General features: G+C 44.9%; 1 protein-coding gene across 1 annotated transcript; it reads left to right on the top strand.

Annotated features, from left to right (window-relative positions):
• The first annotated feature begins 9,131 nt into the window (after positions 1-9,131).
• LOC132888323 (E3 SUMO-protein ligase ZBED1-like) lies at positions 9,132-10,502 on the top strand. The gene has a single exon (XM_060924385.1). It carries the CDS (start codon positions 9,132-9,134, stop codon positions 10,500-10,502), a length of 1,371 nt encoding a protein of 456 aa, XP_060780368.1.
• The last annotated feature ends 7,994 nt before the right edge of the window (positions 10,503-18,496 follow it).

Raw genomic sequence — 18,496 nt, 5'->3', positions numbered from 1 at the left:
CCCCGTCAGGCCAGATGGACCCTGTTCTCTGCATGATTTCAAGTTACCATTTCTTATTGTCCTGGCTCCTGAAATGTCAAGGCTGATGCTCTCTCCTGAGTCCACTCATCCTCACCACACTCATCAGACCCTACCACCATCCTGCCATCTGAATGATTCCTGCAAGTAATAACATGGGACATAGAGAGATCAAACTGGCACAATGCACAAATCCTTCTGAAAATTACCCACCTGGACTTAGAGGTAATCTACAGTGGTGCTTGAAAGTTTGTGAACCCTTTAGAATTTTGTATATTTCTGCATAAATATGACCTAAAACATCATCAGATTTTCACACAAGTCCTAAAAGTAGATAAAGAGAACCCAGTTAAACAAACGAGACAAAAATATTATACTTGGTCATTTATTTATTGAGGAAAATGATCCAAAATTACATATCTGTGAGTAGCAAAATTATGTGAACCTCTAAGATTAGCAGTTAATTTGAAAGGGAAATTACAGTCAGCTGTTTTCAATCAATGGGATGACAATCAAGTGTGAGTGGGCACCCTGTTTTATTTAAAGAACAGGGATCTATCAAAGTCTGATCTTCACAACACACGTTTGTGGAAGTGTATCATGGCACGAACAAAGGAGATTTATGAGGACCTCAGAAAAAGCACTGTTGATGCTCATCAGGCTGGGAAAGGTTACAAAACCATCTTGAAAGAGTTTGGACTCCACCAATCCAAAGTCAGACAGCTTGTGTACAAATGGAGGAAATTCAAGACAGTTGTTGCCCTCCCCAGGAGTGGTTGACCAACAAAGATCACTCCAAGAGCAAGGCATGTAATAGTCAGCGAGGTCACAAAGGACCCCAAGGTAACTTCTAAGCAACTGAAGGCCTCGCTCACATTGGCTAATGTTAATGTTCATGAGTCCACCATGAGGAGAACACTAAACAACAAATGGTGTGCATGGCAGGGTTGCAAGAAGAAAGCCACTGCTCTCCAAAAAGAACATTGCTGCTCATCTGCAGTTTGCTAAAGACCATGTGGACAAGCCAGAAGGCTATTGGAAAAAAATTTTTGTGGACAGATGAGACCAAAATAGAACTTTTTGGTTTCAATGAGAAGTGTTACATTTGGAGAAAGGAAAACACTGCATTCCAGCATAAGAACCTTATCCCATCTTTGAAAGATGGTGGTGGTAGTATCATGGTTTGGGCCTGTTTTGCTGCATCTGGGGCAGGACAGCTTGCCATCATCGATGGAACAATGAATTCTGAAATATACCAGCGAATTCTAAAGGAAAATGTCAGGCCATCTGTCCATGAACTGAATCACAAGAGAAGGTGTGTCATATAGCAAGACAATGACCTTAAGCACACAAGTCGTTCTACCAAAGAATGGTTAAAGAAGAATAAAGTTAATGTTTTGGAATGGCCAAGTCAAAATCCTGACCTTAATCCAATCAAAATGTTGTGGAAGGACCTGAAGTGAGCAGTTCATGTGAGGAAACCCACCAACATCCCAGAGTTGAAGCTGTTCTGTCTGGAGGAATGGGTTAAAATTCCTCCAAGCCAGTGTGCAGGACTGATCAACAGTTTCCGGAAACGTTTAGTTGCAGTTATTGCTGCACAAGGGGGTCACACCAGACACTGAAAGCAAAGGTTCACATACTTTTGCCACTCACAGATATGTAATATTGGATCATTTTCCTCAATAAATAAATGATCAAGTATAATATTTTTGTCTCATTTATTTAACTGGGTTCTCTTTATCTACTTTTAGGACTTGTGTGAAAATCTGATGATGTTTTAGGTCATATTTATGCAGAAATATAGAAAATTCTAAAGGGTTCACAAACTTTCAAGCACCACTGTAAGTGCCCACCTGGACCCACTCCTTTCATGCCTCTGGACACCCCAGCAACCATCACACCTATCAGCTCCTTCAAAGCAAGCAGTAGTGGGAGAACGTGATTTCAGACATTAATCATTACGTCTCCTCATGCTCTACCTGTGCCCAAGCCAAGGTTCCTGGAGCTCCTCCCACTGGAAAACTATGTCCTTTCCCAGTACCCCAGTGGCTCTGGACACACACTGCCCTTGATTTCATTACTGACCTACCCCAGTCACAAGGCAACACTGTCATCCTGGTCATCACTGAGATGTTCTTAAAGTCACTCAGACTCATCCCACTTCCAGGTCTACCCACTGCACTTGAAACCAATGAACTGCTATTAACTCACATCTTCTGTTACGATGGTATCCCCAAAGACATAGTCAGTGGCTGGGGCCCCAGTTCATCTCTAGGTTATGGTCATAATTCATGGACAAGCTGGGAGTATTGGTTGTCTCACCTCTGGATACGGCCCACAGTCCAATGGCCAAGCAGAATGAGCTAACCAAGAAGTGGGCTGTTTCCTCCATATATACAGTATGAGAAACCAGACAGATTGGGTACAATTCCTCCCATGGGCAGAGTATGCACAAAACTCTCTCAAACATTCAGCCACTCAACTCACCACATTCCATTGTGTACTCAGATACCAACCTCCATTTTTTCCATGGGAAGACAGCCCTACACAAATTCCAGCCATAGACTCCTGGTTCCAGAGGAGACAATGTGGTGATTTTATACCCTTAATCTAAACACACACACACACACACACACACACACACACACACACACACACACACACACACACGTAGCCATGCATGCATGCTTTGATGTCATCATATAAACAATAATTTTGTTTATGATTGAATTTTGATTTATATGTAACCACACACACCTTTATGTAATCACATAAGCAGTAAGGTGGTTTATGATGATTATATGTTAATTCAAAGCCAAGTATGTTGATTTTCAATATAGAATAAATGAAGGTAATTCTATTAAAATAATAAATTGATTTAGGAATGGGGGCGGCACGGTGGTGTAGTGGTTAGCGCTGTCGCCTCACAGCAAGAAGGTCCTGGGTTCGAGCCCCGGGGCCGGCGAGGGCCTTTCTGTGCGGAGTTTGCATGTTCTCCCCGTGTCCGCGTGGGTTTCCTCCGGGTGCTCCGGTTTCCCCCACAGTCCAAAGACATGCAGGTTAGGTTAACTGGTGACTCTAAATTGACCGTAGGTGTGAATGTGAGTGTGAATGGTTGTCTGTGTCTATGTGTCAGCCCTGTGATGACCTGGTGACTTGTCCAGGGTGTACCCCGCCTTTCGCCCGTAGTCAGCTGGGATAGGCTCCAGCTTGCCTGCGACCCTGTAGAAGGATAAAGCGGCTAGAGATAATGTGATGTGTGGTGTGATTTAGGAATGATCATAAATAAGTAAAATACAGTAAAGGTATTGAGATTGTTTATACTCAAGGTTGTTTTCTACTAAATCACAGGCCTATTCAGAGAGTGTATTATTCTAACTCCAGCACCTGCAGTGTTATCATATGTTGTAATGAGTTAGCCAAGACTATGTTGAATTAAGCAATTGTTCATTCTGGAGTGATTTGCATTCAAGTATAATACATTTTATGAAGTTATTCGGAATTGGGTATTGTTACACTGTATGTTCAGAATACTGTGTTGCTCATGACATACCACTTATCATATGTTCTGATTCTTCCTGAATTGACCATTCATACTGGAAAATTTGGCTTGGTTGACACAAAATATGAGAAGTGTGAGATGTACTGCCCAGTAGAAAATGTTGAAGTGGTATAACATGACATGTTAACCAATGAGATTATTTGTATACACTTTTTTTTTGAAGCTCTATAAAATGAAAACTTTGTGATTTTGAGTTGGTTCTCTCTGCAGACCAAACATAGCTTTTATTAATTGATTTAATAAAAGTCTAAACCTTTCTGTGACCTCTTGGACTTTGAATCTTTTTATTATTATTATTATTATTTTTTTTCTGGGAGAGTTTGAGTTTCTATGACACATTTGGTGACCCCAACATGATTTGGAAAGAAGCCTCTCACCTGACTGCACTTATGTGTCTGAACTGCACTGCACAAACAGTGGCCACAACAACAACAACAACAAAAAAGGTGAGCAATTTTTTGCTCCCAATTTGATTTATAAAGTTTGTGCAGTTGTGATTTTGGCTCCAAGTGTGGTGGTAAGAGAACTAAATTCTCCAAATTTGAACAACTTAGTAAAAGTGGATTTTTTTTTAATACAGCAATTTTGAGATTGAAAGGGAAATTGGCACAGGTGTTTTTTTTTTTTTCTGTGTACGTTTATGTGTTATGTTTTACTGGCTGAATTTCCCTGAGAATTTCTGTTCCTAACAAGGAGTTGCAGAAATGTTGTTTATGAGGAAAAGCCTGTAAGGAAGACAGGTCAAGCATAAATCCCATGGACACCGCTTTATTTTGGGATGAATAAAGGGCTTCATGGGTGGGACATGTTAAGAGAATGTGCTGTGAGAAGAAGCCTCCTGCTTTTTTTTTTTCCTGTGGATACCACTTTTAAAGCTAAAGGTTAGCTCAGGTGAAATGCTACTTTGTGCTTAAAGGGGATACACAGAATTTTTATTTTTAAATACATTTCTGAGTGGATAGTATCTCCATCCTTGACTCTTGTATGCTGCATAAATGGGAATATATACGGCACTGTGGTGTAGTGGTTAATGCTGTCGCCTCACAGCAGGAAGGTCCGGGTTCGAGCCCCGGGGCTGGCGAGGGCCTTTCTGTGCAGAGTTTGCATGTTCTCCCTGTGTCCGTGTGGGTTTCCTCTGGGTGCTCCGGTTTCCCCCAAAGACATGCAGGTTAGGTTAACTGGTGACTCTAAACTGACCGTAGGTGTGAGTGTGAATGGTTGTCTGTGTCTATGTGTCAGCCCTGTGATGACCTGGCGACTTGTCCAGGGTGTACCCCGCCTTTCGCCCGTAGTCAGCTGGGATAGGCTCCAGCTTGCCTGCGACCCTGTAGAACAGGATAAAGCGGCTAGAGATAATGAGATGAGACGTATTAATCTAAATGTAGGTAAACAATGAGTGTTGTTGTTTTTGTTATTTAACCAAATGAGAATTGCATCTTACCTGTCTGTGTTCTTGCTTTGTGAAGGCCAACCTTGTGGCCGATTGTTTTGAAACAATCTGACTTTCAGTTGTTCATTCAGTTCTCCATTCATTCGCTTCTTCCAGGTAAGGGTGACATATTGCTGCTGAGGCAAGCATATTCAGTGGAGAAATCAGACAACTGGTCCACTCATTCTCCATTTTCTCCATACTGAGTACTCCACCATTACTGCTCAGCTCTGGCAATTACTAAAACCTGGGACGGGACGTCACCAGTTTTAGCAACAACTGCGGGGAGGTCACTGCCCGAGAGATATGTCAGATCCTGTCCCGTTCCATCCCGGGTTTTAGCAACAAACCTTAGCTCATGCTCCGGGAGAACTGGTGCAACTGAACTTACTTTCCTTTTAAAAAAATAAAAATAAATAAATAAATACTTTTCTTGTAGTGTCCTTTTCCTTTAATTGTTGGTACTGCACCCTCTTTCAATATGGGCTTATAGCCAATGCTCCTCAACAGATCAGAGGTCTTGTACGATTCTTCAGTAAAATGTGCAGAGCAGAAGAGAGACCACTTCGTAAGCACCCAATGTGCCCGTGAACTTCTTGCAAAACGCGTCCAAATTTTTGCAGTTTGAACATTCTTGGGCCATGAATGCAATGTAAATCCACCTTCTGTCGTGTTGCTGCATCCACCAGCAACACATCTACATGGCATGGTGATAAATTAGATCAAAATGGAAGCTCGAAGTTGCAGTTACAGTAGCTCTGTGTTTTAGTATAGTGGAAATGGCAATGAGACTGATAGCCTTCCTGCAGTGATGTCACAGATGTCAATGTCATTCACTCAGACTGCTACCTATATGAATCATTTATCATAAAATTACTATATTAGATTTATTGTTAATGCTTAAAACTATTCCTATGCCATTCTTAAGGTCTCAAGGCATTTATAAACAAAAAGTGAGGCCATGGTTCTGCATATCTCCTTTAAAAGGTCTGAATGGGCAGGGGTCACTCCCTGCAGATACTGCTTTTGGGCATGTGATACCTGTGAAATACTACTTTGTGCTTAAAAGGTCTGAATGGGCAAGTGTGTCTGGTTTTTTTATGTTCCTGTGGATACTGCTTTTTGTTTTTTTTTTAATCTTTTGTCCTTAAAAAAGGTCTGAATGGGCAGGAGTGTCTGTCTAAAGCAGGGCTTTGAACCGGTTCAAGGAACGAAAACGAAAACCGGGAACTTTTTCTATTTCACATGGAACAGAAACGAAACCAGAAACTTTATTATTTTTTATGTTCCGGAACAGAAATGCTTATTAAAAATAATGGTAACCGGTTAATACCGGTTTTTATTTCGTTCCTCAAAGTTTACGTAGCCTACAAATAAAAGTCATTCTTCTCCTACGCAAGTTTCTATGACCTGCTGGGGTTCACTTCCTGTGTGACGTTCGCTGACTGAATGGAGAGAGTGGGAAGGTGGACTACTATCATGTCTCCACGTGATAAAGTGAGTAAGTGCATTACTGAGTGTCTCTGAGCAAAGGAGAGCCTGAACGATGCAACCTCCCTATTGGCTGTTTATTGGCTGTTTGTAAAAATGTATCAATTGTTGCCCTTCCCACGGGAATCATCGCGGGCTCGAGAGACGAGACCTGACGAGTTAGTTCGTTGGTAGCAGAACAAAATGTCTGGACACAAATCGGGTTTTCAGAAAAGGAAAGAAAATAAACGGAGGGTTGAAAATACAAAAAAGGAGGCAGAAAATGCAAAACGAGTTTTAAGGTAGGACAAATGGTTACTTTTTAAGGCAGCCCGCCGTGGCTGCAGGCTTTCAGTTGTCATTGAATGGTTACTTTTCTGAGGCAGCCCGCCGGCTTATTGATTATAGCCCATTTAGTTAAAATAGTTGATATAAAATGTTTATAGTTATGTGATGGTTGTCCTGATTTAGACACTTTTTTGGGGGGGGGGGGGGTGCGCGATGTTGCACGATGTTGCACCCGGGTCCAGATTAGGGCAGAACTGGCCCTGGCTACAGTTCAGGTGTAGTTTGTTTTATGAATGTATGTACTTGCATAGATGTGTACTTGGTTTTCCAATATGGCGCCTAACAAAATCTCGCAGCGCGGTGACGTCATGCAGTAGCCCTCTATAGGGCCTGACTAGCCTTTGGTAACACACTAAACGAATTATCTTTCATTTTTGGCACTTTTTCTGTTTGTGTAGATGGGAAGACATACTGAGAATCCAAATCGCCAACATTTGAAATAATAATTGTTTTGAATTATTTCTTGTCTTATTTAATGAAGGCTGTAATAGAATTAGCCTACATTTGGCTTAAGCTGGATGAGACAGAGACATAATTTTATAGCCATTTGTTAAACAGCTGACAGGGAACGTAATTAACCGTTCCGGGAATGAAATTTTTTTGTTCTAACCGGTTCGGGAACATCTATTTAATGGTGGAACCCAAAACCGGAAACGTTAAAATTCCGTTTCTGTTCAGAACGAACCAATAGGAAAAAAATTCTGGTTCAAAGCCCTGGTCTAAAGAGGTAAAGCACTGAATTGTATTGTTTGTGTGTATTTGAAGAAGAAAGGAAAAAGGCACTGGGCGGTGTGTGTGTGCGTGTTTGTGCACGTGCTGCAGTTGAGTGTGTGTGTGTGTGTGTGTGTGTGTGTGAAGCATTGCCAAGGTGATGTCAGAGGTCAAGCAGGAGAGAGCATGTGCATGTGAGTTAAAAAAAAAAGGCTGTGAGTATGTGTGTGAAGAGCTCTGTGTGTGAGTGAAGGCCTCCCACCTTCTGAATATATCTCTCTCTCTCTTCTGTCTCAGTGGTAATGATTTTTTTTCTTTGTCTCTGTAGGGTTGTGGAATTGTGGATGACTGAGTAAAAGAGAAATGTGTATATGGAGGAATTACAGGTAGCAAGGGTTTTAAAAGAGACTCAAAGTATAAGAATGCACTTTTGGTAAGATTTAGAATATGCAGATATCTTAAGAAGAGTTCCTTTGACAGCAGAAAGGAAAGATATGTTGTTGATAGCTTTAAAATAATAAGTTGATTGGGCGTTTAGGGAGACTTTGGACAGTACAAAAAAAAAAAAAAAAACCTTAACAGACACACTAGAAGAATTGATTTACACTGGTCTTTAGTCCTAGGGGAGATACAGGGATTCCGAGGTGGTGAAGGTATTCATGAGAGGAAGTTAAATAATCCAGGGTTAGAGATTTCTGTCATGCTGAAGAAAGTTTCATGGCTGCCAGATAAGCGAGAAAGAGCTGGGGAGAGATACATAAAATAGGCCCGATGCTGAGAAAAATTAGAGCTAGTATCTTACCTGACAAAGATTCAATCACATCTGATCGTTTAACAAGAAAACATTTGAGAATGCAGGGAGTGGAAATGGCTGATACTCCCTTGAAGATGGCTTGTTTGAGAAATCCTATAGCTAAGGATGGAATTCAAAAGATATCAGAGAAATGCACTGCAAAAAATTATATTTTAGCAAGTTAGAATATCTTGAATATCACTGAAATGATCTAGCATTTCCTATTAGAAGAATACAAGACACCAACTCTGAGATAATTAAAACTAGTTCTAGATTGTAACCAACTGTATTTCAAAATGCCTTGTCAAGTAAAATTATCTGTCAATGCAGCAAGATTATTTCACTAGTATTAACTCTTTATCCCTTAATGACGACATATGACGACCCCGTGTGTATCCCATAATGACGACATATGACGCCAGAGTGTATGCACCATAATGACTACATTTGATGACTCTGAATTTGCCTCTACATACGTAGAGTGAAACAAGCTTTCTGATTGAAAGTTGCAGTAATCATTTATTGTACACCATTTGAAATGAATTCTTCATGTATGTAAAATGTGAAGACTGGTTTTCACGCAAGTATTACTCACCTTTCAGTAGTGGTGTCAACAATAATCGATTCGGCAATGCATCGCAATGCGGGGCATGGACGATTCAGCATCGATTCGGCAGCATGCCAGATCGATTCAGCGTATTAAAAAAAAAAAACTTCCGTGGGCATTTCCGGAGCAACATCACAGACATGCGCAGTCTGTAGCTGCACGCCAGTTGAGAGAGCACTAGCTTAGTAAGATGGCTGAGGCGGAGGAAGAGGACTGCAAGAGACAGGTTATTATTAACGCACCCAAAGCTTGGAAAGCTGACATCTGGGCACATTTTGGATTCTACGAGGTTGATGGGAAAGTAGATAAGACCTACGTGGTGTGTAAACAATGCCACACCAAAATCAAACACGTAGGAAATACGACCAACTTCACCAATCACATAACCCGCTGGCATCCTGAATTGGCTACCGGTTCCAAAACAACACCACAACAAGAAAAATTCCAGCCAAGAATTGACCAGTCCCTGGTGTCACCACTACCACACAACTCTGAGAGGGCAAAGAAGATTACACGCTCGGTGGCGTGTTTCATTGCTAAAGATCTGAGACCATATTCTGTGGTTGAGAATGCGGGGTTTCGCCACATGCTTAAAACTATCGAGCCCCGTTATAAGCTACCGGCAAGAGCCACATTCGCCGACTCTGCAGTCCCCGCATTGTACAAGGAAGTCAGAGCAGAGGTAAATAAATCAATGCAACAAGCTAGTCGTGTAGCCATCACAAGTGACGCCTGGACATCTGTCGCAACAGAGTCCTATGTAACCATAACTGCACATTATATTGGCGAGGATTGGCAAATGATGTCACATGTGCTGCAAACAAGAACAGTTCATGAGAGCCACACAGGTGTTAATATGGCGACGCTGCTATTGAATGTTGTGGAGGAATGGCAGCTAACAGAGAAAGGTGTTGTGCTGGTGACGGACAACGCCGCAAATATGGCAAGTGCTGCTGAAATTGGCAAGTTCCCTCATGTGAGATGCTTCTCGCATACTTTGAACCTGGCTGCGCAGCGGGCGCTTAAACTACCGACGGTCAGCAGGCTTCTGGGCAGAGTCCGACGTATCAGTGTGTACTTCCACTGCAGCACGAAAGCAAAGCACCTGTTCGAGGAGAACCAGAGAGCCATGCTCAAACTGACATGCCCGCTCAAACTCCTCACTGATGTCTCCACAAGGTGGAATAGTGCCCATGACATGATGGAGAGATTTTTGCAACTGCAAGCTGCAGTGCACGCCACCCTGCTGTCGCCTCATCTAAATGTAGACGAAAGTGACATCGTCACCCTCAGCAGAGCAGATCTGGCTAACGTGGAGGAAGTGGTGAAGACATTAAAACCAATGAAGGATGCCACTGTCTGTTTGTCTGAGGAGAGCACTCCTACAGTCAGCCTCATTGCACCAGTATATGCCCAACTCCTCCAGAGCATGTCAGACACTATTGGAGACCAACCACTGATCTGCGATGTGAAGAATGCAATCAAAACAGATCTCCTCAAGAGGTACAACAGTGAGGCAGAGAAGAAGATCCTTCATACGTCATCTGCCCTGGATCCTTGATTTAAAGGCCTACTTTTCCTGGCAGAGGAGGAGAAACTGGATGTGTACGCAGGAGTGACTGCCGAGGCTGCATCTCTGGAGGTAATTTAATTTAATACCTAGTTGTAAACTGTATGGAATAACTTTCAGTTCAATAATGTTAAATAAATAAGAATAGGCTATACAAAATGTTAAGACTGAGAAAAAATAGTTGGGATGTGAGCTACAGCATTGGCTGTTCTGCTAACAGCTGTTTTTTTTTTCCTCTTATTTATTTTGTGCAAACAGTATGAAAGAAGACATCAGAGAGAAGCAGATGAAGTGCCTGGTGGAACAGGAAGTTCAGGAGACAAGGAAGATTTGGCATGCACAGGCGACAATGTGTCTGACTCACAAGGCCCCCCTCATCCCAAAAGAAAGGCATCATCACGGCTTATGAGTTTGCTGGGAGCTGCTTTCACTGATTTAAGTCAACCTGCAGTACAAAGTAAGTCTGTGGATGCCACTGCCAAGGAGGAAATGGACTTGTACTGTAGATCCCCATCTGTGCCTCTCTCTGAGGATCCCTTGGAATGGTGGCAGCGCCATGAGGGCACACTTCCTCTCCTCTCTAGGTTGGCAAAGAGATACTTGTGCATCCCCGGGACAAGTGTGTCAGCAGAGAGGGTGTTCTCCACAGCAGGAGATGTAATCTCAGCCAAACGAAGTGTTCTCAAACCAGAACATGTTGATCAGCTTGTGTTCTTGCACAAGAACCTGGAAATGCCCAAATGCTGAAGTTTTTATATTCTGACTTACCATACATTTCCTCATGTTGAAATAGATTGTTATTGTTGCTTAAAGCTGCTAAGCTGCTGTTGCACTTGAATATTTACTTGAATATTTTTTATTGCTGGGAGGTTGTTACTGATTTTGATGTGTAAGTTGTTTGCACAAATTTTGTAGTAGGCTAGGCCTACACATTTTAGTTTTGGTTTACATTACAATTTATGATCTTTTGTTTTATGCAACTGATTCCCAGATCGGTTTAACATCTCAGGTACTTGGTATTGCCATAAAGATGCACTTCAATTTTTTCTTGAATATTTTCTTGAATATTTTTATTGCTGGGTGGTTGTTGTTAAAATACAGCGACTGTTATTACTGAGTTTGCACAGGAGTTCAGATGCCCTGTGTGAAAGGCTGCTACTTTACTGTGTGTAAAAAAGAAAGATCTGGTCTCATTCAAAGCACTAAAAAGCTGTAATTTTTCTTTTTCATATTTGAAACTCTATAACATTCAATTTTTTGTTTAAAACAGGAGTGATACACACAACAGCCAATAAAATGTTGTTCAGTATCTGACTGCTTGTATTGCCTCATGACTACTGAAAAATCTGCCTTGCTTTCAGTAAAATTTTAATGCATCACAATGCATCGTAGAATCGGATTGAATCGAATCGAATCGAATCGTTACCCTCCGAATCGTAATCGAATTGAATCGTGAGGGCTGTGCCAATGCACACCCCTACCTTTCAGACACTACCTGTGAGTTGGTGAATGTTGAAACATAACTTTGAGTGATATTTGTATTCTGTGTCATGCCCTCTTTTCAAAAATGTATGCTATGATTGTTTCAACATAATGAAGGAGAAAACTGATATGAACAAAACCTTGTCTTAAGACTTTTTTTTCTTGTAAATATGTTCTAAGGGTGAACAGTATATACATATACAAGGGTGGCTGTAGCAACTGCTTTAAGGGGTAAAGAGTTAAATAATTTTCTCCTCAAATTCAGTTTTCTATTTTTTGCAGTGTGGGCTAAGTGAACTAAAAAGATGAGAACTCAGTGGCTTCAGGATGGTTCATTTGAGGTGGGTTTGTGTGAGGAGATGGACACTTTGATCAAACATTACAAGCCAAAAGACTAGAGTGAGAAAAGACTAAAAAAAGAGAGAAGAAAAGAAAGAGATACTCAACCTCTTTAAGAAAGAGGGACATTAACTTTTTGAAATCGGTGAAGAAAGTCAGAAAGGTACTGAAGAAAGACAAAAAAATGACACAGATATTTGAGACAGACAGTGCCCCACCCCTTGAGGAAGCTAGAAGGACACAGCCCAATAGGGAGGGAGCTCCACCCCCTGATTTAGAGAGTCAATTTTTGGAAGGACAGTATCCTGTGGTAATGCTAGAGGGAGACATACAAATTAAAGGGGAAAAGGGAATTGAAGTTAAAAAATAGAAAAAGCACAATACATTTCAAAACCCACAGAGGTAGCAGTAGGGGTTTGGTGCAGTGTGGATTGGGTGGCAGTCGAAGGCAGGGGCCTCGACGACCTGATCCCCGGACACAGCGGCTGGCTGTTGGGACATGGAATGTCACTTCGCTGGGGGGGAAGGAGCCTGAGCTTGTGCGGGAGGTTGAGAGGTACCGGCTAGAGATAGTCGGGCTCACCTCCACGCACAGCTTGGGCTCTGGAACCCAGCTCCTCGAGAGGGGCTGGACTTTCCACTTCTCTGGAGTCGCCCGTGGTGAGCGGCGGCGGGCTGGTGTGGGCTTCCTTATAGCTCCCCAGCTCAGCCGCCATGTGTTGGAGTTTACCCCAGTGAACGAGAGGGTCGCCTCTCTGCGCCTTCGGATTGGGGAGAGGGCTCTTGCTGTTGTTTGTGCCTACGGGCCAAATAGCACTATAGAGTATCCGGCCTTCTTGGAGTCCCTGGGAGAGGTACTGAGGGGTGCTCAGACTGGGGACTCCATTGTGCTACTGGGGGACTTCAATGCTCACGTGGGCGATGACAGTGACACCTGGAGGGGCGTGGTTGGGAGGAACGGCCTCCCCGATCTGAACCCGAGTGGTGTTTTGTTATTGGACTTCTGTGCTAGTCACAGTTTGTCCATAACGAACACCATGTTCGAGCATAGGGGTGTCCATAAGTGCACGTGGCACCAGGACACCTTAGGTCGGAGGTCGATGATCGACTTTGTAGTCGTGTCATCTGATCTCCGACCCTATGTCTTGGACACTCGGGTGAAGAGAGGGGCTGAGTTGTCAACTGATCACCACCTGGTGGTGAGTTGGATCCGCTGGCGGAGGAGGAAGCTGGACAGACCTGGCAGGCCCAAACGTATGGTGAGGGTCTGCTGGGAACGTCTGGCCGAGCACTCTGTTGGGGAGGTCTTTAACTCCCACCTCCGGGAGAGCTTTTCCCAGCTTCCGAGGGAGGCGGGGAACATTGAGTCTGAGTGGACCATGTTCTCTACCTCCATTGTGGATGCAGCTGTTCGGAGCTGTGGCCGCAAGGTCTCCGGTGCCTGTCGTGGCGGCAATCCCCGAACCCGGTGGTGGACACCGGAAGTAAGGGATGCCGTCAAGCTGAAGAAGGAGTCCTATCGGGCCATGTTGACCTCCGGGACTCCTGAGGCAGCCGACGGGTATCGGCAGGCCAGGCGTGCTGCAGCTCGGGCAGTTGCGGAGGCAAAAACTCGGAACTGGGAGGAGTTCGGGGAGGCCATGGAGAAGGACTATCGGTCGGCCTTGAAGAAATTCTGGCAAACCGTCCGGCGCCTCAGGAGGGGGAAGCAGTACTCTGCCAACACTGTTTACAGTGCGGGTGGGGAGCTGTTGACCTCGACTGGGGACATTGTCGGGCGGTGGAAGGAATACTTTGAGGATCTCCTCAATCCCACCATCATGTCTTCCACTGAGGAGACTGAGGCTGATGACTCAGAGGTGGACTCGTCCATTACCCAAGCCGAAGTCACTGAGGTGGTTTGCAAGCTCCTCGGTGGCAAGGCACCGGGGGTGGATGAGATCCGCCCTGAGTATCTCAAGTCTCTGGATGTTGTGGGGCTGTCTTGGTTGACACGCCTCTGCAACATCGCGTGGCGGTCGGGGACAGTGCCTCTGGAGTGGCAGACTGGGGTGGTGGTCCCTCTTTTTAAGAAAGGGGACCGGAGAGTGTGCTCCAATCACACTTCTCAGCCTCCCAGGGAAAGTTTACTCCAGGGTACTGGAGAGGAGAATTCGACCAATAGTCGAACCTCGGATCCAGGAGGAACAATGCGGATTTCGTCCTGGTCGCGGAACACTGGACCAGCTCTATACCCTTCATAGGGTGCTCGAGGGTTCATGGGAGTTTGCCCAACCAGTCCACATGTGCTTTGTGGATCTGGAGAAGGCATTCGACCGTGTCCCCCGTGGTATTCTGTGGGGGGTGCTTCGGGAGTATGGGGTTCGGGGCTCTTTGCTAAGGGCTGTCCGGTCCCTGTACGAACGGAGCAGGAGTCTGGTTCGCATTGCCGGCAGTAAGTCAGACCTGTTCCCAGTGCATGTTGGACTCCGTCAGGGCTGCCCTTTGTCACCGGTTCTGTTCATAATTTTTATGGACAGAATTTCTAGGCGCAGCCAGGGGCCGGAAGGAATCCTGTTTGGGAACCACAGGATTTCATCTCTGCTTTTTGCGGATGATGTTGTCCTGTTGGCTTCTTCAAACCAGGACCTTCAGCATGCACTGGGGCGGTTTGCAGTCGAGTGTGAAGCGGCTGGGATGAGAATCAGCACCTCCAAGTCCGAGGCCATGGTTCTCGACCGGAAAAGGGTGGCTTGCCCTCTCCAGGTTGGTGGAGAAGTCCTGCCTCAAGTGGAGGAGTTTAAGTATCTCGGGATCTTGTTCACGAGTGAGGGAAGGATGGAGCGTGAGATCGACAGGCGGATCGGTGCAGCCTCTGCAGTGATGTGGTCGCTTTACCGGTCCGTCGTGGTGAAGAAGGAGCTGAGCCAAAAGGCGAAGCTCTCAATTTACCGGTCGATCTACGTTCCGACTCTCACCTATGGTCATGAGCTTTGGGTAATGACAGAAAGAACAAGATCGCGGATACAAGCGGCTGAAATGAGTTTCCTTCGCAGGGTGGCTGGGCGCTCCCTTAGAGATAGGGTGAGAAGCACAGTCACTCGGGAGGAGCTCGGAGTAGAGCCGCTGCTCCTCCACATCGAGAGGAACCAGCTGAGGTGGCTCGGGCATCTTTTTCGGATGCCTCCTGGACGCCTCCCTGGGGAGGTGTTCCAGGCATGTCCCCCTGGGAGGAGGCCCCGGGGAAGACCCAGGACACGCTGGAGGGACTATGTCTCTCGGCTGGCCTGGGAACGCCTCGGTGTTCTTCCCGAGGAGCTGGCCGAGGTGTCTGGGGAAAGGGAAGTTTGGGCTTCCATGCTTAGACTGCTGCCTCCGCGACCCGGTCCTGGATAAGCGGAAGAAGACGAGACGAGACGAGACGAGACATTTCAAAACAGGAAGGAGAGAACATGAGTTTTGTAGAAACAATAAATAGATTTTTGCAAGGAAGTGAAAGAGGTTCTCAGAGGTGTGGAAAAGAATGGAAAATAGAGACAAATGAAGGAGTTGAAAGAGAGGGAAGCAAGACATTTAGCAACAATTAATAAAGCTTTAGGAGATGTAGAGGAGTCAATAAGCTTTATTAAAAGACATACTGAAGAAGAATCTGAAAAGGAGGAAGAAATAGAGACAGAGGAGTTTCAAAGACAGCCATTTGAATATTGGTTAAATTTTGAACAAGAAGAGCCTGTGAAAAGAAAGTTAAGAGATAGGAGTACATTGAAAGTACCTAAAAAGTTTATTACTCATGATTTTGAACAGTTTCTAATTCTAGTTAAAGGAAGACAGACACCGTACACCCCATGGCAAACACAAGACCTTGAGGGCCTTCTGGGATCCCTGCCCAGCATCTATGAAGGAGCCAACAAGTGGATAAGAGACTTTGAAGAGAAGACAGTGGGAAAGATGCTGGCAGTTGGTGACATGAAAGCAGCTTTGGCCAGAGTAATTGGCCAATCAGTTATGGAAGAACTCCTCAGAGATGCACAGATGACAAGAGCAGCACAAGTTCAGAGAATGGATGGGACAGAGTTTAACCTATACTGTCCTGCCCTGTGGTGTGCACTGAAAGCAGCATACCCAACAAAGCCAGATCCAAGAAACCTGAAAGCAGACTCACTTGGAGAAAATGACAACCCATCTGCCTACATTTACAAACAAAGAAGGATCTGGCATGAAGAAACTGGAGATGATCCAGAAGAAAACCACTTATGACTATGTTGTTTCATTCATCAATCCTAGAAGGGCTGCCAGAACCAGTCAGAAGCAAGCTGGAAGATGTGGTGGGCCTGAACTCAATGAGTCAGGCCAAGTTCTGTAATCATGTGACCCATGCTGTGGAAAAGCACAACTGAAAGCCAGAGAGCAAGGAAAAGAAATCCTGAGAAAAGTGGCAAAGCTGCAGTTGGGAGAGCTGACTGAGAAATCCAAAAAGAAAACAAAGTACAAGCACCAGTGACAAGTGAAAAGGTGGAGCAGGCACCTCCTCAACCTCAACCTCAGAGTTCAGCACCTCAAAATGCAATGGGACAGACCCCTCAGTCTGGACAGATGGTCCCATACACAGGACAAGTGGCTCCTCAATTAGGACCAGCAGTCCCAGTAATCAATGTCTATACCCAGAGCCGAGGCAGATTCAGGCCAAAGGGAAATGGTGAACCCTTTCAAAATGGTGCACCCAGAGTCTGCTGGGGATGTAATCAGCCTGGTCACAATCAAAGAAACTGTCCAACTAATCCATGGCAAGGCCCTACTGGACATGGGGGAATGGTGTCCTGGCAGGCTCCTCAGTGTCAAAACCAAGGCTCAATGGTACCCTGACAACCTCCTCAAAATGTTATCCTGGCCCTATAAATCCATGGTCAGGTCCAAATTAAGATTACTAGGGGTGCCCACTTTTATCTGCTCCCTGTCACTGCACACAAATACACAGACACAGCATTTGAATTAACATGTGCTTCCACTTTGCCACTCACCTTCCCCAGCTTCACTCTCCATTCACAGACCAGCACCTGATGATGCCTCTGCTGCCACATACCCCTACTGCCCAACTCAGGCCGGGGAGCTATCTGGCCTGCAGCTGACCCCCCCCCCCCCTTGCCAGGAAAGGTAGTCTGCTACCAACATCTGTGCACCCAGCCTGTGGACCACCTCAAACTTAAAAGGCTGCAGGGACAGATATCAATGGGTGATCCCCACATTGGCATCCTTCATGCAGTGGAGCAACTGGAGCAGGACATGATCTGAGTAGAAGGTGAAAGGGCATCCCAGCAGGTAGTAAAGGAGAGTGAGGACCATCCATTTAATGACCAAGCAGTCTTTCTTGATGGTGTTGTACTTCATCTCTTGCATGGAGAGCTTGTGGCTGATGTACAGCATGGAGCATTCCTCCACCTCTACTGTTTGAGACAAAATGGGCTCCAGACCTCTGTCCAACATGTCAGTCTGCAATACAAAAGGGAGAGAGAAGTCAGGGTAATATAAATGTGCCCCCCAGTGCAGCTCTTACCTGGGTAAAGGCCTGTTGACATGGCTCCGTCCACTGGACTGGATCTGGTGCTCCCTTTTTAGTGAGGTCAGTCAGCGGGCTGGTGATGTGCAAAAAGTCAGGCACGAATTGTCTATAATAGCCAGCCACAGGAACTGCCTCACCCCCTTTTTGGTCTTCGGTCTTGGGCAGGCTGCAATTGCTGCAGTCTTATCAATTTGGGGATGCACCTGCTAATGACCCAAGTGGAAGCCCAGGTACTGTACTTCCACCTGTCTAACTGAACACTTTTTCAGGTTTACTGTGAGCCCAGAGCACCTCAGAATCCTCAGGACCACCCTGAGATGTTGTAGATGCTGCTCCCAATCATTACTATCGATAATTATGTCCTCTATCTTGGCCGCCGTATAGACATTGTGGGGATGGAGAATTCAGTCCATGAGATGCTGAAACATTGCTGGGGCCCCAAACAACCCGAAAGGAAGGGTGCCAATTTGGTGAAAACCAAATGGAGTGGAAAAGGCCATTTTCTCACAGGAAAATGGCATCAAGGGGATCTGCAAATATCCCTTTGTTAAATCCAGTGTCAAGTAAAAGTGAGCAGTGCCTAACCGATTGAGCAGTTCATCAATGCAAGGCATTGGATATGCATCAA

Source organism: Neoarius graeffei, chromosome 6 (assembly GCF_027579695.1).
Source record: "Neoarius graeffei isolate fNeoGra1 chromosome 6, fNeoGra1.pri, whole genome shotgun sequence".
Taxonomy (NCBI): Eukaryota; Metazoa; Chordata; class Actinopteri; order Siluriformes; family Ariidae; genus Neoarius; species Neoarius graeffei.
The sequence above is the reverse complement of the archived record's forward strand: the minus strand, read 5'-3'. Positions and strand labels throughout refer to the sequence as shown.

What these genes read in the sequence shown, in the direction of transcription:
- LOC132888323 (XM_060924385.1), top strand. Translation starts at nt 9,132, where the DNA reads ATGGCTGAGGCGGAGGAAGAGGACTGCAAGAGACAGGTTATTATTAAC.